Source organism: Motacilla alba, chromosome 10, assembly GCF_015832195.1.
Source record: "Motacilla alba alba isolate MOTALB_02 chromosome 10, Motacilla_alba_V1.0_pri, whole genome shotgun sequence".
In the NCBI taxonomy this organism is placed as follows: Eukaryota; Metazoa; Chordata; class Aves; order Passeriformes; family Motacillidae; genus Motacilla; species Motacilla alba.
In genome coordinates this window covers 11,185,962-11,207,131 of record NC_052025.1, presented here as the reverse complement: position 1 = coordinate 11,207,131, position 21,170 = coordinate 11,185,962, and the positions used below count along the sequence as shown (strand labels likewise).

At 43.9% G+C, this 21,170-nt stretch overlaps 1 protein-coding gene across 1 annotated transcript in view; it reads left to right on the top strand.

Moving 5' to 3' along the window:
* The first annotated feature begins 3,735 nt into the window (after nucleotides 1-3,735).
* The window catches only part of HDGFL3 (HDGF like 3), a 43,224-nt gene continuing 25,789 nt past the window's right edge, over nucleotides 3,736-21,170 (top strand). Inside the window, exon 1 of the mRNA XM_038146809.1 lies at nucleotides 3,736-4,235. Within this exon, the coding sequence (XP_038002737.1) occupies nucleotides 4,152-4,235 (84 nt within the window). The 5' untranslated portion in view covers nucleotides 3,736-4,151. The remainder of the gene's footprint in view (nucleotides 4,236-21,170) is intronic.

The window sequence follows — 21,170 nt, the reverse complement described above, 5'->3', positions numbered from 1 at the left end:
ACATAAACCATCATGGCCTCTTTCTGCCTCACATGAAGTAGCTCTGTGATTTCAGACAGAGCTCTCAGACATGTCTTGCACAGGGGAATGGCTCAGTTGTGTTTCAGAACAATTTCCTATTAAAATATTTAACAGAGAAGCACTACTTTACTGTGGTCATAGGCAAAATACTAATCATGGTAATCATTATTGGCACATTTTTACATATAGGAAAAGGAAATGCAGAAGGAAAGAAAATTATATCAGCCATAGGTAGGTAAGTAAAAATAGTTTTATTTCATTATCTAACAGTAAAGTTGATTGTACAGGTGGCCATGCTGCAGAGCACTTTCAGTCTGATGTCAAAAGAGATTTCAGCAGGAAAAGCAAAAATTGTAAAGTGGCCAGGGACAGAATGTTAGAGGCAAAAGTAATAATCCCCGTGGCTTCAACAGACGCAATATAGGCAGCCTCTCAAAAAAATGGTAAGTGCAAGAAACCAGCATGAACAGGATTCACATTCCAGACTGTCTGCGTGCAAACAGGTGTGTGCAAAACCATGGTCATGGAGTATTTAATGCATAACTTAGGTATGTTTAAAAATTTATTCAGGACTCTGGATGGTTTTTTGAAATTAGGTTTTTTGTCCACATGCTCTCTTCTTAAAGATTGATCTACACTTTCAAATCAATGAAATCCTTTTACTATGAAAGTTTTCAACCAGGAGTGTGTAGTTATTCTTTTCCTCATATGAATTGGGGAAAAATTATCAGAACTAGCTGAAAGCTTCTCAATAGCTTAAAAACACTGTTTTCTGGGAATTATGGGGAAAGCAAAATTCAGTGGTGTGGTGATGACTTCGGAGCAGTTATCTCAGACTCCATCTGTCCTGGGTGACTCAGGGTTTCACTGCTGAGCACGCTGCTGGCCCTGCCACCTCCCTCGTGGTCCTGCTGGGCCTCTGTCATTACCATCTCCTCTGCTCATACTCGTGTATACTGCCCTGCTCTGGAAATAGGGCACCTGGCTGCCAGGAGGAGAAGTGAGGGAGAATTTGGTATGATCATGTTGGACAGTTTAGGGAGAAGGAGACACCAATCCCTGCTGCAGGTCTCCCTTGCTCTGCAAGGACATAGCTGTTGCTGCCTCTGTGACCTGCTGATCTTTTTGCCCAAAGCAGACCCAGCTCTTGGCTTCTGTAGACTTAGGACCTGGCCTATGTATATGCAGTGCATCTATCATCAAGCCTCTGCACCCCTCCACTCGCTGTTATCTGAAACTGCTCTTGAAGTGTTTGGAAGAAACTCTCATCACTCCTCTTTTCCACTTCTGTACGGAAGGAGTAGATGAACTCCCCTTTGTAAGGGAAGAGAAAGGACCAGAATACAGGTGAGCTAGCAGGAGATCTCAGGCTTTGTATGCTGTGATGAGTGGCTGAGGGGTTATGCACACTACCAAACTCCTTTGTGTTATGTGCCACTGTTCTTTACTTTCCTCTTAATGTGTGCAACATTTGATTTGGCTTTTCATTTGTCAGCAAGGAAATTTGCTTTTTTTCTTCTCCATCTTTTCCCAGCATCTTAAGCATAGCTTGATGGAGGAACTATCTGCAGAGTGTTTTAAGAGTTTTCAGCTGGCCAAACCTGAACAGAGTTCTTACCTTAGCAACTTTTTCATCCTTTGCAGTTTATTAATGAGGAAAAGAGAGTTGCATCCTTGCGTGTCCATAGGATGAGTTTTTTTGGAGCTCTAGTATATGATTATCTTCACTGCAGACTAGAAACCATTCACTGCACTCTCTGCAGACACCGATGTCGGGACAAAAGGAAATACAAATGTGCACATTGCCATGAGATGTTTCAGTTTTGTATCTAGTCACTTCAAATGTTGCTATTTTGACATTAGCAATACATTGTTGTTTGGGTGTGTACATAAAGTGTAGAGTTTCCTTTTGCAACTAACTGGCACACATCCTGCTCCTTTCTGATTTAAGGTCACTAAATAAGTTACTAGAAAGAGCTATTCATATCTGAGATGAAAAGCAAACAAAGCATTAAAAAAAAAAAAAAAGGCAGCTCCACCTCTCTAGTAAGTATTCTGGAGGGAAGGCTGGTTTGGGGAGGTAATCCTGTGTGTGTAAGACAGCACATAGGATTATTCTGGAGAGAGTCAGATCAGAGTCCCAGCTCCTATACTCAGAGATTTTATATTACATTTTTCTGAAAGGAATTAGGTATCAATTTAAGAGGATACAAAATCCTATTTGATGTGAAAGTGAAAGTGAGCTGTTTGACCAGATGTATATACTGCAGATGGCTGCATTGGCAACCCTGTCACCGATCAGTACTTCAGAACAGGTAACAGCACTGAGCACAGTGCAGGATAATTATCTAAATGTTTATCCAGCTTTTTTGGAATTCGTTTTCCATTATTGGTCTGCTACTGATACCTGAGCTAATGATTTTACAGCAGTGCTTCCACCAGCAGTGAAGTGCTTATCCTTTTTTATGACCCAGAGGGAAAAGTTTCTTGATTTACATACTAGCAACAGCAGCATTTGGGCTCCAGAGCCACATCTGGGGCTACCATAAAAAGCAAGCTTTCATCGTCCTGTGCCAGCCCAGGAACAGGTGCTTGAAAAAGCATTTATTTATCTTATTTTTCTGCTATTACCAGCCATTGCAGACTGGAAGTGCTCTCTGTGGTCCATCCCCAAAATGTGACCCTACAGTCTTCAGCCATCTATTTCCTTCTTCATCAGCAGGAACTGCCTGTGGCCAGGGGCTTTCCTTGGGAGTTGGGAAGTACCAGCCAGAGCTGTCTCGCTAAACCCAAAGAGGACAGTTGCCATCTTAAATGTGGGAGTGGTTGGAGAACCTATTACTAGTTTCAGCCAGACCTGCAGAAAAACCTTTCCTAAACTTTGCTACTTGTGACCCACCTACCAGGTGCCTATCTAGGTTTACTAGATAAGGTACTTGAGTATAATAAATGTCAATAATAATTGATGTTTGAACATTACAGGTGAACTGATAACATTATGGTAAAAGCAGCAATATCTGGGATTTGTGAGTTACCAGGGCTTCTCTTCCACAGGGAAAAACTGGCATCACCTGGCAAGCAAGAGATCTCAAACACCCTGTGAGGGGACATCACCATTGTGCAGCTCCAAGGTCCATGGCTTGGTGGATGTGGGTTTTAGTTTTAAGCTGAGAAGGCAGGTGGAGGGTCAGGCGGTGGAGGAGAGGCTGGGTACAGAAATTGTGACAACCTTGTGCTTAGAAGCCAGGCCGTCACCCAGGGTCTGCTCAGGCTGCTTGGCATGGGGAGGGCTCAGGATGGATGTTCAGGTACCCGGAGGAGCCGGTCCGTGCTGGGCCTGGGCCTCCGTGACAGCGGGGCCAGGGCACTCCCAGGCCCAAGGGCCGGGCGCCTTTGGCCGGGGGAAGCGGGAGCCCTGCTGCCAACACGGGCCGGCTTCTCCTCGCCGCGCTGCCTCCATGTCGGGCGCGCATAAAGAACCATGTCATGCTTTAGCGGGGAAGGGAGGGCCGGGCGGGACTGGAGCGCTCTCTGCTCTCCTATTTTCATAGAAACCGATCTGTGTACCTAGAAAATAACAGGAAGGGAAAGCGCGGGGGGAGGCGCGGGCGGGGTGGGGGGGGATAAGAAGATCCTGTTTTCGGTCGCTGCCCGAGGAGTAATTCGTCGGAGACGGCTCCATATTCCCGGGGCCGCGGCGGCTGCGGCGGGGATGGAGCGGGCGGCGCGGGCGGCGTAGCCCAGCGCGCACGGGGGGGCCGCGGGCAGCGCCGCGCCCGCCGCCGCCGCGGGGCGAGGGCTCCCCGGCCGCCCCCGCCCGGCCAGCCCGCTCCCTGGTACCGGGGGCTGCTGGGGTTGTGTCCAAGGCCTCCCCCTCCCCCGCGTACACACTCACACACACAGACACACGCACACACACTCACACACACACACACACACACACACACACACCCCATCTCCTCCTGCCGCCGCCGCCGCCGGAGAGATCGGGGATCGCCCGCGGCCCGGCCCCGCTCCCGGCTGCGCCCCGTGCCCGGGCGCATCGCACCCCGCGGGGGCTCGCCCGGCTGCCCCCGGGGCGGCGTGCGGGAGGGCGGGGGGACACACGGCGGCTCCCGCGGCGGCTCCCGATGGCTCGTCCGCGGCCCCGAGAATACAAGGCTGGAGACCTGGTGTTCGCCAAAATGAAGGGGTACCCGCACTGGCCGGCCCGGGTGAGTACCGCGGCGGGGGCGCCCGGCCCCGCGCCGCCGCCCCCATCGCCCCGCGGCCGGGCGAGCAGCGGCCGGGCCGCGGCCAGCAGCCGCCGGAGGCCCCGGCTCCGGCCCCGCCGGACGGGGGGCCGCGGTGCGAGCCCACCCCGCTATTATTGTGCATCTTTTCTTTGATCTGTAGATTTCTCCCCGGCCCCCCGGGAGGAGGAGGAGGAGGAGGTGGAGGAGGAGGAGGAGGAGGAGGAAGGGGGAGGGAGGGGGGCGAGCGCGGGCTGTACCTGGGTTGTTATCGCGGGGAGGAGGCTTGGGGAGCCGGCAGCCCTGCCTGCATGAAAACGATGCTGTTTATTATGCGCCCTCCCTCGCCCCGGCCCCCGGCTCCCCCGGGGGACAGAGGGGCCCCCGCCGCCCCCCGCGGCCCGGGCAGGGCTGGGCGGCCGCCGCCCCGGGGCCCCGCGGCCCAGGGACCGGCCGGGACAGCGCTGCGGGCCGGGCCCGGGGACCTGCGGGAAGGGGCACGGCCCGGGACAGGGACAGGGACAGGTCTGCAGGGGGCGAGGCCCGGGGTCAGACTGTGCGTGTCCCCAGGGCGGCGGGCTCAGCCCGGCTCGGGGAGGTTGGGTGAGGTGAATCGGGTCTGGCTCTGTGGCAGCCCCCCAGCCCTGGTGCCGCCCCACTGCACCCAGGCTCTTTGGGTCTCCCGCACCTCCCGCCGCACCTTGCCCTTTAATGGGTTGACTTTCTTTCATAGGCCTTTGTCATTTTTTGTTTTACACTGCTGTGATACAACTGAGATGCAAAGGCACCGTGGTCATTTGACGGTCAGATAAGCGCTGATTGTACTTGAACATCCATTTCTGGTACTGCTACAATAACGCCGGGCAGAGCTTTCCGTGGGGGGTCTGGTACTGGCACACTTACATGGCCTGTCCTTTCCCTCCTCTTTGGTCACTGTTGTGTAAACTCACTAAGTAACACGTGTTGTGGGAACTCTTGGCAGGCATCAACCAGTGAGTCTGTATTTACTTGTCTTCCCCGGCCTTGCTGGGATGATTGGGGAGTGCTTCATGCCATCATTTGCTAGTCAAGGAAAGTTGCTGTTCTTTATAGACTGTAAAGAGCATGAAGATAGTGAAGAGTTGTGTGCAACCTGCAGGGAAACATGGATGAGCAGGGGAGAGATGGACTGACATTTAGCATTAGCCTTGGCAAGACAGCCCTGGAAAAAGATGGGTGTAAGTGCTGCAAAGGTGTCCTGGGCAGAACTGGGAAGCAGAAGTGTTGTTGAACAGCAGACACCGTACAAGGAGGGAAGGCCAACACAGCAGGCTTAAGCAAAGGTCGGTGAAAAAAGAATAGCGACAGGGTTCTAAATATCCAGAAGCCTGGTAATGAGGTGGTGCATGCAATTATTTTGGCAGAGCAGGCTAAAATTAGCATGCAAAAGGCCGAACATAATCAACAACGGGTTGTGGTTTTGTAATTCTATCATTATACAGGTTGGTGGATATACTACCTAAAAAATGGCAATTTATGTCAGCAGAACAGCATGAGCCACTGAAAATTGACTTCTTTCCTACCTCTGTCATGGTTTAATTTACTGTGAAAATTTTAATGTGAACAGTTGAGACCATTACCACGTTCAAGCATGTTAATCCCTTTCCTTTTTGAGCCTTTGTAAAACTCCCATTTGTTTACTCAGAAGCAGAACAGGGCCTTTTGTTTTAATGGCATTTTCTTTCCTTTCAAAAAATCATTATATGCTATGCAGCTGGTCATAGCTTTTGACTGGCTTACTAAATAGGCACCTGAATGGCAATAATATCCAACAAAGTACATCTTGACTAGGAAAAAATAGGTGTGCTGTTCACATAACTCACTTCCTTTGTGCAGACTAACAGGATGTAAAGTTCAAGTGAAGACAAAGCAATCTGTAGTTTTAACATGACTTAGCAAGTAGAGGCAGAACCTGTAGAGAGCCCAGAGTCTACCATCAGGTATGAAGAGAACTGTCTTGAGAGGGGAGCATTAGTGCTGGGTGTTAGTTCAGCAGAGTGTGCACAGAATGTGCTCCTGTGACTTGGGATGCCATTACATACAGCTTCATGGTAGATCAGGCTGATGTCTGCCTGAACCTTGTTAAAATTATAGTTCATGCCATCTTTGCTAGGACTTTCCATCATCTTGGTTGCCAACTTTTGCCTGATGCACACTTTCTTCAGTGAAGGCAAAACCTAGTGAGAACATTAGTCTTTGCTTCTCAGAAAACATTATGGCATACAAATAAGAAGCAAAGAAATATTTGAGTTGAGAATGCAACTTGGAAACTTCTGATTAACTGAATGCCTTTTTATCCAGGGAATTCACTTGCTTCCAGATCCTTGAGTGGTTGCTAGCTTCTTCTCTATTCATTATGCAATTAGCATGTTTGATCTTTGTATTCTCATAAAAACTTCTATATTTCATGCTAATATAGTAGCTTCAGTAATACGAGTAACAATACATTTAAATGGCAGTGTTATTGCCCCTACCAAGTGGTGTTTGGCATCAGTGAGACCTTTGGCATGAATTTCCTGTCTAGGGACAAACTTCTTAAACTGTGTTTAATAAACCTGTGAAGTGCTGGAGCAGGACAGAAGTGATCTGCCTGCCCTTTAATGAAACACAGACATAACTGGCCTGGCTCAGAGTCAGCCGTGCATTTTTGTGCACATGGGTAGTGTCGTGCAGAGGAGGTTCCTCAGATCCCAGAGGCTCCAGCAGCAGAATGCAGACCTGCCCCCAGCTCAGTGACTCCTGTCTCTCCCAGGGATGGTGCTGGGGGCTCAGCCAGCTCCACGTGCCACAGCACCACAGACAAAACCAGCACAGGCAGCCCTCTCAATTACTGCCTTAGCTTCCCACCCCTCTCTTTGGAGCTGTGTTGATCCAGTGATCAGTAAGAACAAGCCTGAGAAACCACCCCTATGAGTAAAGAGAGAAAAAAGATGCTAAAAGTGGCAAAATAGTGATGAAATGCCAGGGCACTATTGGAAAATTGTGACTTAGAACTGATGGAGCGCTCTAGCAGCCAAACTGCATTTAACATTTCTTTGTGGATTGGTCTAGAATTCAGTTGAGAAGGACTGGATTTGCCATACTTGGCCAAAACAATAATGGCCAGATACCTGATGGCTGAAAGAGGTCACTTAGGTCTAATTACCTGGGAGGGCTGGTTTGCTTTTTAGTATCACATTTTCTTGTGCAAAGCCAAAATTTCCTTTAGCTTAACTGGAGGACAACAAATAGGTTAAAATTGTATTGAAGTTTAATAATAACGATAAAGGAAATATAGTTTGGTTAACATGGTTTTTATGTTTGTCTATGATGTCTGTTGTCTTCAGATGCTCATCAAAAATGCAGAATAAATATAAACTGGCCAGGTCATCAATCCAACAAGGAAGCAGTTGTGTATCCAGAGAGCATGCAAAAATAGAGGGAAGATGCCATCGTGGTTAAAATGTAGAAAACAAGAATTTAATTTGCTGTACATTTGATGAGTGGTCTTTGCCTTTGAAGCACTAAATCCCCCTGTGTCTTACTTCCTTGTTTGTAAAAGACAGTTAACAACTCTTGTCCCTTTAAAAAGGTGTTGTAGAGACAAAATCCCTAAGGTTTATGAGTTTCTTTGATACTGCTGTGATAGGAGCTGTATTAGCACACATAGACAGAAAAATCTCTTCCTTCAGATACCCTAGTTTATCTAGGATAAATGTCCTGGTTTATTGAGAAATTGCCCCTTGAATAGTCACTCAGATGAGATAAAAGGGAAAACTAGTGGTAGATTCAGAAGATCAATAATGGTGTTTGTTTTATGAGTGACCCTGAAGAAACAATAGGCACTTAGTTGCTGAAATTAGCTACTGATTTAAAAATAGGAAGGAAGCTGTTAATGCAACTGTAGAGAGCAGAGAAAAAGTCTGGAATGACCTCAATAAAATAAGAACATGCCCAAATAAGTGGCTGATGCCATTATTGAACAGAAGTCTGGGCTTGTGCAGCTGGGGAGACAGGAACTGTATTTGGATAAGCAGCAGGAGTTTGTGTAGGGATGGCGAAGTTTATTTGGGATAATACAAGAGACCCAAGGAGGTAAGACAATGCGTTTTAATGTAAGTAAAATGGATTTTAATGTAAATAATGGAGGTTTAAAGCTGTTTAAAATGTTGTGCTGGAAGGAGAACACAGCCTTTAAAATGTTGGTGTCACACCATTATGAAGGTGTATTTGCCATCTTGTCAGGGTGAAGTTCCCATTTGCTGGATTCCTGTTTGTCTTGCCCAGTTCCTTTATTGCTACTCTGAATTAACATGTACTTTAACTCCAGATTTGCTGCTTATCTAACAATGAATGGATGCCACTCTTATGAATGCCACTGTGAAAAAACATCTGCCAGTAGCAATGGCAGAATGGGATTTGGGGCACTTCAATGTATTAGTTGCAAATGGATGTGAAATGTTCAGTATATTGCTTAGAGTAATAGGTAGTAAATGCTGTCATTTTAATGGGAACTAGTGGCAGTGGCAGGCTGAGCCATCATAATGTAGTGATTACAAGGTAGTTTTTAGCTCAGTATTTTTCAGTATTGTTGAGTGTGTCCCCCCTCCAACAAGGCATGAAAGTAAGGCACCTGAAAGTATGAACTAAAACAATTCAAGGGAAATGTTTAAAGGTAAGCTTGTGCCTAAAGACTGTGTCAGATGTCAGCCTAGGAAGGCTCATAACACTGTGGTATCATAATGTAATAGAATGTTAGACACTGTTAAAAGAAATTACTACAGAGTGACAGAAGACGTTCAATATCAACAAAAAAATTTCAAAAATATATTTTGGACACCCCTATTCAGACATTTTAGTAAATAAGCCTCTGTCAACCAATTCAGTGAAGTGTGGATGGAGCCAGAGGGTTGATTGTGGTGCAGTTGTAGAAATAGGACCAAGGCTTACATTCTGACATCATTTGATAAAGTACAAGGTACAGAAACAACTTGGGTCTGTTATAATGGCCAGTATGACAGCTTGCAAATATTGAACTCTCCAACACATCATAGAAGAAAGGTTCTGTGTTTTAAGTGTTTGATATTTAAAACAGACCATTTGTATTCTTGTATTAATACAAGAATAAGGGAAGGTGGGTTTTTCCCTGGCAGGGTTTATCTTTTTTGGCAAAGAATGACAGACAAAAATCAGATTAGATCCAGAAAACTTCAAAGGGTCCATCAAAATAGACAACAGATCTTTCTCTGTGTTTTTCTGCCAAAACTTGGTCTGCAGTCTTTTGAGCTTTTCTCCTTGGCCATTTGGGACCTGTCCAGTCCTGCACCATGTGCTTTTCTCCTTTCCCCCTTTTGGTTGCTCTGGTTTATGATCTCACTTTTGCCATGTTACTAAATACGAGTCCCCTGTGACTTCTCCTTTACCAACTCAGAGTTTCTTCAGTCTCTCTCCCTCTTTAATTATGTACCTCACTCATACATCAGTCCTTGGAGATCTGCAAGCAATTTTTCCTGGCAGGTCTCTGTTTGTTCCTTCCTGAGATGAGGCATGATTTGCTGATCACTGCAAAGGTCTGGCTTATCCTGGGAACTGATGGTGAGGTTGTGGCTTCTTCAGGCAACACTTCCATGAGTTCTGCTGTGGTCCATGGGAGAAGAGCACATTTAAGGCAATGAGTCCTTTATGGAATTGTTTGTACTTTCTAATTCTTCTGCACTACGTTGACACATGTTGCTCAGACAGCATTTAAACTTATTTGCAGATACCTGGTCATATCCTAGAGTACAAGTGAATGCATTTTCAGTGACCTAATCAGTTCATTGAGTAATGATTCCTTCATTTCCTGAAACAAAAATAACAAGGAGTGAAGTATTAATTCTCCTACTGTTTGGAAAGTTGGGAACTTAAGTAGCTGATGGTCTTTTTCTGTCCTCCTGCAATCAGTTTTAAGTGTGAATTAAAAAGCTTTCATCTGAGGATTGTAGCATAAAATGTTATCATTTTTATACATGATGTTGAACCATAGCTTACAGTAAAACTCTTACCTGGCAAACAAATAATTTTGGGGCCAAGGTGTTCAATGTTTATTGTTAGCACAGCAGGGGTATAAGGGGAAACATCTTTAAAATTCTGTTCTTTAAATCTCTCTGCTACTTTTTTTTTTCCCTCTTTAATTAGTTTAAATAATTAGCCCCAAATGTGCAAGTCTGATCTTTTTGTGTAGATGACAATAGATGAATACATTTTCTCCTGCAGTGTCACAATTTTGAGTCCAAATGAAGCTAACAGTTGTCTCAGAAGTTTTGAGGCAATAAGCAAAAAAAGTTTTTCATACCCATACTCTACAGATTTTTTTGTTAGATACTTTTCCTTGTTACTTTGAAGCCGCTGAATAATTTTCATCAACTGATCTCATGGAAATCATTGGATATGTATTTTGGATGAAGGAATAGTGCCCCTTTCAGTGAACTCTGTACCCTTCAAGTCAATCTGTATGTTGCTACTACAAAAAGATAGGAAAAATATTAGTTTCCCCTTGTTAAGTGACAGATCTCTTTTTTTTTTTTTTTTAATTGGGTAAGAACCTTTTAGGATTCCCAACAGGAATGAACTTTTTGTAGGCAGCAAAATGAAGACAGAATTTTCAGCCTTAACTCTTCATTTCCTTATTTTCCTGTCATAATAACACATTAACAAGTCTTCCTGCATTTAGGGTAATAAAAATGTTGTAAGCAAGTGATTGCTGACAGTAAGTATATACAATTGTCATTTGAGGATAGATGAAAGGACTTCCTGATAATGCTGGAGGAGTGATAACAATGGGGAGAGGTTGGGCATTTTAACTGTTCCAAATGGTGGTGCCTGAGCAGTAAAAACCTTTCCACTGTGTACTTGAGAGGCATGAGGGAGAATGAGGCCTGAGGCCTCTCAGTAAAACTGCAATTTGAGTGGTAAATACAGCAACAAACACAGGGAAGTAGTCTGTGTGGAGCAGGCAGGAAGAGGGTGTGGAGATGGCTTTTTAAAGGTGTTAGGAGTTAGCTGAACATCAGCACTGTGCTGTTTCTTTAGGTACCCTGGTACTTTTCAAGGCTGCCCCTGTGCCATCCATCTCTGATCCCAGCTGCCAGGGATGTGCCTGTGTGTGTGCAGACACTCCTGTCCTGTGCACATGCTCCCCTGGAAAAGGTTAGCTCTGAGAACACAGGAGCAGCGCATGGGCAGGGCATCAGCTGACTCTGGACTCCAACAGAGGCAGCATCAACAGCCAGTGGTTTGGCTGAAGCACAATGGAGCAATGAGAATGAACCATTATTTGAAAGATTCCAAGAAATATTTGGCAAACAAGGCAGTATCATGAGGTAAAGCTTTTAAAACTTAAAGAAGGAAACAGATCCTTGCTTCCTCCTCTTGGGAAGGTCTCTGCAGTACTGGCTTTGCACATCTGAGATTGTTTCATTCATTTGCGTAGCAGCCAGTTCTAAACCTGATACTGAAATTGGATATAAACTGCAGATTCATTTCGTTTTCCTTTCTTCTGCTCACACTGTTTGACACGAGAGCTTGATAATACTTTTGCCTGAAGGGTACATGAGACCTGCCTTTGGGGATTGGTTGTGTTTGTTTGTTTGTTTGTTTGTGGGTTTTTGGTTCTAGAAAACAAAAAGAGGGTAAGAAATTTGAATCAATACTGCAGCATCTTAAAAAAACAATGAACTTCCTATGTTATGAAGTAGTTCCTGACTGAAGTTCCCCATCCTTCAAGTGGTCTCAGGTCAACCCAAATATTATCCTTGGCATCAGTGTTTCTCCAAAAAGACACATAATGTCCTTGAATTTCAGAAAGATTTTATCTCTGCCTTCTGGCCTTTTGTAAAGCTCTGCTGAAATCTGAAAATGCCTTCAGAGTCAACATAAAGGGAGGACATGACGTACTCTGCTCTGGGCCACGCAGAGCCCAACATCAGAAAGGACAGGTGTCCACAGACTTTGGTCTCTGCATTAGAAAAGTACATTTAAATCTCTTTCAGCTTTCCATCAGCAGATTGAAAGGTTAATTAGCATACATCTGTAGCCCCGACAATGCAAACTGGAAACAACTGTTTATTTTGCCTTGCAGCAATGTGTAAAAAACCTAGAGAGAGGCTGTTTGCCAGCTCTGGTTTGGCTGCTTGAATAGAAGACATCCTATAACAAAGAGGAAAAACAGGGCAAGGAATATCATACACCAAAGAATTTCCTTAAGACCATCAGTTAACAAAATATCCTACGTGCAGCAGAGTAAGTAGTGGGAGGGAGGAAGGAAAAAATTCCAGACTGTAAGGACCTTACAGATGTCACTGTGGTGTCACTGATGTCACCTGGGAAACAGTGTGTCAGCCTTTCAAGTCAGGAACTTTGTCCTTCTTGGCCTTGGAAGGCACCTACCTGTGAAGCCACTTAAAATACAAAGAGTAAAACCACACCAAAGGCAATGAGTAGAAGAAACTTTAAGTCTGGGAGAGCTCAAGATACAATTGCACAATAATGCAAACCATTTCTGGGAATCAATCCCATATCAGACTGGATTACTGAATGTACTAAATATAAGTACCTATTGAAACTTAATAATAACACAGGGAGTGACCTTACAGAGATGTGTAGCATCAGTCTGGAGATGCAATCCAGGTGGGAGAAGCAGGAAAGTGCAAAGAGAGGGGCAAAAGCTATAGTTGCAAAGAACAATTCTGGAGTTGCTGCTATTTCCTTGTTCTGCTGATATGTTTTCCATACAAACTCATTGGAACCAAGCAGCTCATTCTTGCTAGTTTCTCTTCAGTTTCACAAAACTTTTATTTTACAGCATTCACACTTCCATAAAGGGTTACCGTCAGCCCTTTATTTTGGAGAGATACACTTGCAGGACAGTGTATCTTCCTCATCTGGAATCTCTTCCACGTGTAGAAAAGAATCCAGGTCTCCATCCCTGACTGTTACCCCAGTCTCTGACCCATTGTTTGGTAACTAGGAGGCAGCTCCTGCAGCTCCTCTTCTGCTTAATCCTCTGGGAAACGTTTGGATGTAGAACACTTACAGTTCAACTTTTCTGTGGCTCTGTGGGGTGGGAGCAAGGGAGAGAGGTGCCCATGGAGCAGTGTTTGGACTCACTTGTGCCTGGGTTGTCTGTCCTGACACAGCAGCATAAGGGGGTGCCAGAAAGCAGAGTGCTGTACCTCGAAAGGAGATTTGTCTCCTTCCTCCTCTTGAGTTTTGTTTTTCTCTTTCCTACCTCTGCTTGGCAGAGACCAACCAGGCACAGGCTGAGGGGGGCTCCAAAGCCAGCAGGCATGGAGGGCTGTGTTTGGCACTCCATAGGAAAAGCAAAGCTGAACATTTATGGTCTCCTGCCTTTCTTAGGATAGATCTGGTTGCTGAACACTAAATCCCACCAGCCCCACTGAATGCTTTTGGTGTGTGCATTGCCCTGTGCATCTGTATATTTTTCCTTAGGTTCATTTAACATGTTCCCAGTGTGTCCATCCATGTCCTGCACAAGGGCTGGAGCATTCTCCCAGGTGCAGCTGCACCCTGTGGGGCTCTGCCCACGCTGGCAGGATGTGTGTTTGTATATGGGATTGCTGCAGAGTGCCTTGACCTTTGCAGCACACTGGTTATTCAAATGTAGCTTGTGGTCCACTATTGGCTTCCTGTAGTATTGCTGCTTCCAGCTTTCTCTCTCCGACATTGCCAATCCTTTTTCCCAGCTGTGTTGTGTTTTTCCCTGTGCAGACTGAATCTCAGTTTACGTGCAGCTCGTATTTCTCACAGACCCAGGACTGTGAGTCAGTTGTCATTGGGTTTACAATCACTGGGTGTAGGGAACTGACTGCACATTTCTGCATACACACCTGCGAGCCTGAGACTATCTTTGAATATTTGCAAAGGTTCCCACCTTGCTGTCCCAAATGCCACTTCCAGAACCTGGAAAAAGGTGTTGAGGGAGGCAGATCCTGGCAAAAAATGCACCTAAACAAGGCATCTCATGCCCAGGCAGTGTGTCCTACTGTAGTGGCATGTTTTTGTCATCTTTTTCCTAAACTAATCAGTTGCTTGTTGGTTTTCAGCCCAGATGTCATAGTTTCCATCTGAGCCAGTGTAAATTTGTATTTCTGTAAGGATTTCTTTGGACTCTATTATCTGGAATCCAATTAAATAGCGTCCATTCAGGATTAATCACATGTGGAAGTGTTTGCAGAATTGAGGTTCCTGTGTTCTTAACAGCATACTATTACTGCTGTATTTCATTATCCCCCAGTAGGAAAGGGCTGGGGAACTTCATGTGTTATTTGCCCAGACCAGATCCACTGCATGGCTGTCCTGGGTGTTATGGAATAACAGAAGGAAGATGATACCCAGTAGTTTGCTCTCTGAAGACCATGTCCCAAAGGCAGAGAATGAGTTTGCCTGCATAAAGATTCCTTGATTTCAGTAAAACTGCTTACATGTGTGCTGACATGCCTGTAGAAACATAAAGTAGGACCACAGCCTAAGGGAGAAGGCAGACATTCATCTTAAAAAAAGAAAAAATAAAATCTGACATTCCTTACTGCAGTGCCTCTCCAGATACCAGGACTTTTGAAAGATATTATTGGTGCAGCAAACTCAAAAGATAATTCTTTTCATATGGTGTCTGGATCAGGTGACTTGCATATGTGCAGGTACTCCTTTTGCTGTTTTTTATCAGAAGTTCTTTTTCAAAATCTTCCTCTTGTGCAAATTTTATTTTCCTTTGTCACAGTCAGTATTTCTATCACAGCTTGTAGAAGAAGGTAGCATAAAGCTATTAAGCCTCATGGTTAGAATTTCAATGTCTGCAAAGTAGTAAGTTTATTCTCTCTAATAATATTTTGTTTTCTTTGCATTTATTTGTGTGACTCTGCTTTGGAGCTTTCTAATGTTTGTAAGGTAGTGGGTCAGTTTTGTGAACAGATTTTTTGAATTGGTGCTTCTGGTAAAATGACAAGAACTCCTTGTTAAAAGATGAAAACATTAGAGAAGACACATTTGTCAGATGGGGCTCTTCAGCATTAAAATGCTGTGAATGTTTGCTCCTTATCTTTTAGAAGATGCTTTATGCCATCTCCTGCCTTACAAATGAATGGCTTCACCTGTGTGTATAATTGCCATGTTATTGTGCTGGATGGGATCTGATCATACAAAGACAATGGCTTTGTTTATGCTGCCAAACTGTATACCCAGCTGTGCTTGCAGGATCAAGCCTCTAGCTGTTAACTTTCTAGAAGGCCATAATAATAAAGATTTTAGTGGCAATATGTTCAGAAGAAATGCCAGCTTCTTTAGCAGATGTGGGAGCAAGGGGAACAATTTTTTAATGAGAAGCTTATACTTTTTCTGAAACATTTGCTGCTAGATGATGGCGTTGGTTTGCTTGTTTGTCAAATGTCAGCCAGGCAGTGACCTGCTGTAATGACAGGGGTGTCAGGGTTGGAACCAAGGCAGATTTGTTGAAAATGATGCCATCCTGAATGCTGCCTGTGAGGCTGAGTTGGGGACCTTGACAGGTAAAAGCAGCGTGAGCTAAAACACTATGGTTGTGGGGTGTTGTTTGGACACATCATGTGTCATCACCAGTGCATTAAAAACTAAAGTCAAGTGACAGAATTAAAATTTGCAGTAGTGACAGAAAGGCTTTTGGTTGGATTTTCTTGATTTGTATGAGGTCTGTGTAAACATTCTGTCTGGATCCCAGTATAAATCTGTATGTGCAGTGTTCCCAATGCCCTTCCTAGTTCCAGATATGTGTATCACTAACCAAGTCCTCTTTTATTTGTAATTGCCTTTTCCATTTATTTGCACAACATGAGTTAGAATAATATACTGTTTCTTCATAGCTGTTTTTTAAAACAAAATAGCAACCTGATTTAAAACATGCTTACTATGGATGCCATCCCTGATGCATAGGTTTTAAAAATTCAATATTAATGTATGTGGGAAATAGTTAATACAGTTCCACACATGTAATTTGTTCCTTGACAGGGTGGATCCTTAAAATTAATCTTCTGGTTACTTCTCCCATTCTGGGATAGTGATGGGCAGAAAGTATAGAGATGGAAAGTTAGAGAAAATCAGAGGAAGAAAGCAGATTCTGGAGTAAACTTTGTGACATAACTGCAGCTGAGTTATTGGGTTTTGTAGGTAACTTGTGTTCATGGCAACACCATATTCTGAGAGGTTCTTTGAGAGTAACACAAAATACTGACGCATACTTTATACATCTATTAACATATTGGATAGGAACAACGGATATTGAAAAGTAACTCTTCATCCTACACAAATATAAACATATAGGCTACTTCAAGCCCATGATTAATCCCTGTGAATTAAGAGTACTCACATGCTTAAAACTCCTATTTACTGGTTTTGATGTAAAATTTTTCTTTATAATGATGGGCTGCCCCCCTAGCAAATCTGGGCACTACCATACTGGTGTATGCATCTTGTCTCTGACATTAATGCCACTTGTATTTCTAAAAATACATCTTTTTGTCTTTCATGTTTTCATTATTTCATTGGAGTTATTTTTTTTCTAACATGGATTAGTAATTAGGATCTAAGTTCATAGGTCTACAGTACATAATGGAGTGCTTTGTATATTTTAATATAGTTTCATTCCTGTAAGCTGCTGCTTGAGTTTGGGGGGCTGGGCTTGAGGAAAATTAATAAATAAAGTTGTTATTCTTTTAGGGACTATCTAAGTAAATTTCAGCAACATTATAAATTTAGAGTCAAAACTGAATGAAAACTCTCATTCTGAGATTTTGGAACCAGAAAAATGGGCAGGTGGGGAGGAGTATGACTTGACTTGGAAAAACTTGTTCCTGAGTCTCTTTAGGCAGGAGGATTAAAATTCCTAAGAGTTTAACCTAGACTGGGGGACTTTGCAAAGAAGGCATTTGACACCCCAATGGCAGCTCCTGGAAATAGGAGCACAGACTGAAAGCAAACCCAGTAAAAATACCAAAGTTGGGTCCAAGTGCTGCACAGAGACCACTGTGACTCCATGGATCTTTTTTCATTCCATGGTTTTAGCAGCCCAGTTGACACGGGCAAAAGTTCCATCTTAGCAAAATAGTTTGGGGGTTTAATGGCTTGTTTTGGGCCTTAGAGGGTGGCTGAGGCTGGGGGAGTAAAGGAAACAATTAACTACAGACAGTTGTTAGGTTTAGAGCAACCAGGGCTTTCAGAGACCCAGAGCCCTCCTGCAGGTACGAGCTTGCAGTTTGGCAGCAGAGGAAACAGAAAAACCTGCCGTTGCAGAATTATTGCAAATCACTCCATTTCATTGCCTTTGCAATTAGATTTCATTGCTTCTCATTTCCCCCAGCTTGCGTACATGTTGTTGTTTCTTACGTGTCACTTGCATCACGGCAAAACCGCCCCGTGTGCCAGTGATGCTGGGTGATCAGACTTATCCAGAGCCCCAGAGTACGACGTGAGGCCTGTCCCAGTGCAGCAGGAGCAGGTGAGAGCTGGCACTGGGGGCTGTGATTGTGGCTGTGCTGCTGTGGCAGCCCCGGTGCTGCAGATGAGCTGCGGCTGCGGCGCTGCGTGCGCAGCTCAGCTGGTGCAGGCTGCCTGTGCCTGTACAGGATACATCAGCTCACCAGCAAACAGAACTTGGTGTTTGAAGGAGTTGCTGAAATCCTGTAAATAAGGGTTCTGGTGTGACACATTAAGACTGTGAGGCTTTATGTTCTGTGGGTCCACAAAGAGCGGCATAGTGCAGACAAATATGAGCTTGGCTGTGTCTCCATTCCCTCTAGAGGACTGGTAGGACACTCATAGTCCCATCTCTGCTGCTGCACCTGAACCTCAGAGGGTTGCAGGATCCTAAAAATGCTCTGTGTTTTCAAGGGACCAAGATTTTGTGTTCTTTTCCCAGGCAACAGTAAGCATTTTCTGCATGAGGAGCTTGTTCAGTGGCAAGGAGTGTTTCAGGCCCCTGATGTAACACCCCTTAGCTGCAGCTGATGGTAAGAAAACAGGTCACAGAGGACACAGGAGGGTTTTCTGTGCCCCAAAACCCAGATAATAGTGGAATCTCCAGAGTCTCAAGCTTGAATCCTCCACAGCAGGGGCTGCAATAAGTGAATGAGACTGTTCCTTTCTTTGTCTCAGGTGTGTGTCCACCCTGTCACAAACTGGAGGGTTGTGTTCTCCATCGACCACGTTTCCTTACCCAAAACAACCTTAGCCACAAGTTGTAATGTCAGTAAGGTTTTGTGTATTTTTTGGGAAGCTGGACTAAATACTGCACAGAGATGCTCCGTGTTCTTCAGCCTGGAAATATTGTGTAAATCTGATTTTTTCAACTTGACTTTTTGGGGTAGAAAATGATACTGAAAAAGAAATGGTGAATTAAGCCAGCCAAGTCTAGGAGACTGCAGTCTTCTGGAAATTTCCTTACCTTTTGGCTTTAAGTGTGCTGATAGGAGTAAGGCCTTGCAACACTTCTTTTAATAAAAGCTTGGACAGTGGAATATGGAGCTTTGGAACAAATGAGCCTCAAGTATAAATTCAGTTGTGTGTATTTGACCAAATGTCAACGCTCTAGGCCGGCTGCATGTAATTGAAAGTGTTTTGATCAAGTTAACTGGCAAAAAAATCCTACCTCATGAATATAACATTCTTCCTTACAACCAAACAAAATCAATTAAATAGTAACATTCTAGTGTAAATATTGTGATGCAAAAAACATATTCCTCAGTCTGAAGAGTTCTTGTTCTTCTCTATCCATGTACTCTGAGGAGATGAGATACAGAAGGTGGCAGGTTTATCTGAACACTTTGGGGAGGAAGGTTATATGACTTTTCATGTCTCTTTGGTTTTTAAGAAGAGAGTAGGAGGACAGAAATACAATGTTTGTGAATGCCCAGTCCCTGAAATTTCTTACTTATTGATGTCTTGACTGGTTATTTAATTTTTATTTGTTGTTTGTCTTCTAAGCACATTTTTATATGTGTATTTCTTGCATTCTTGTATATTTCAAGACAAAAAATATTTGTGGTAAGATGGTAAAGTAGGATAACCAAATTTTGTCATCAGAAACTGCTTTCATTAGGTGTTAGTGGGCTTAGTCTTTTGATTTGCTTTGGTGGATGTACATTGCAAACAGTATTTTGGTATCTGAGGAATAATTCAGATGAAGAGAAGCAAGCCTTCACTGTGCTTAAAGGGAAGAAAAGTAAATGTTAAATGCCTCAGAGCTGGCAATATTTGTTTAAAATAAACAAGCTCTCCCCACCCATACACAAATAAAAAGTAATTTTGTGAGCCATGAAACTTAAGAAGTTTATTTTTCACTGGCTTGCTTTTGTGTGGATTTCCCACTGTCTGATGTTTTGATTCAGCCTGCATTGCAAGCTGTCTCTCAGCATATGGACTACTTGTCTGCCCATCTTCTGTTGGACAGCCTATTTATCAAAAAACATGGGGAAACTTAATATCTCTCTGGCCTTTCTCCTTTTGTCTGGTTTGGCAAAATTGTCTGACGTGTCCCTGAGTTATTGCAGGTAAGAGTCAGACTGAAAACAGTGTGATCACATCCTTTTCTCTCCTTAGGGAAGAGACTGGGAAATAGAGAATCCTAGCAGTAGCACCATTGCTTCAATCACAGTAGCAGGGAAACACTTCATTTGGAGAAAACAGAGCATTTCTGCAGCAGCCTGGCTTTGAGGTGTGCTCACTGGGAGGATGACAGCTTGGTAACCTGAAAGGCAACTCTGACAGAGCTGAAAGTGTGCATTATTAGGAATTACTCTCATTTTAGCTGTGGACCTCCAGTGCTTTATAAGAACAGTCCCATAGTCCCCATTCATAAAAGTGAGGCTGGAGGAGATGCAGTGATTCATGTGGCCAAGGTCATCCCAGGGGCCAGTGGCAGAGAGAGGACTTGTCTTTGTATCCCCCAAGTCTCCTCCCCTGACAGTCTTCCATCCAGCAGCCCCAGAAGTGCAGACAGGACTTGAATCACATGAACAGATCAGTTATCTACAAAGTCATGCATATAGATACCAGTCACGCAGAACTAAGCTCTGGCCCCATTTTCATATTGGAGATTAAAGCAGCTCTGCAGAAAGTGTATTTCAACTTTCTGTCTTAAAAATGTGCTGCTAATTAGGGATGTAAAGGGGCTGAACTCAGCTGCAAGACTGCTGATCTTTTCTAGTGAGACATTGCTGCCAGCATTGTTTGGACTCCAACTAACCCTTCATTGTCTTCTATCTCATTGAGGTCCTGAGCATGCACAGGGAAAAGGAAAAAAAAGGAGGATAGATGTCTTTATATTGTCATTTCTGGCTGTCTGCAGGATACCCTTCAGCCATTTCAGCAGTGTTCAAAAGTATGCTCTGCTGGTTTTAATCTTGTTTTGCTTTTTGTTTTTGCTGGTGGCACTCTTCCATGCCCAGAGACTTTTTTAATTTTTACTTTTGTAGCTGTGCAATTCCACCTTATTAAGTTGGATTCTGCTTCCAGTCTCACCCTTCACAGGGTTATCTTTTTTAATGGGTGAAAAAGTGCATATGCCAGCATTCCACACCAGGAGTTCAGGTATGTGATGTACATTGGGGAGTAGTGCTCTGCTTCAAATATCATTCTTGATACCTGAGAGGAAAAGTCAGTCTCCAATCAGCTTCAGTTGGATTGCTCTTCAATTTAAGCACTATGGAATTTGAGTCACAGTTTTTAGCTTAAAGCAGGTTGGATTTTTTTCTTTCTTTCTTTTTTTTTTTTTTTTTTTTTTTTTTTTTTTACGTTTTAGGATCCTCTGGGAAAAAAAAAATTAATATTTTACATCTTACAGAACAGTATTTTAAATAATGGTTTAGAAAAGATACT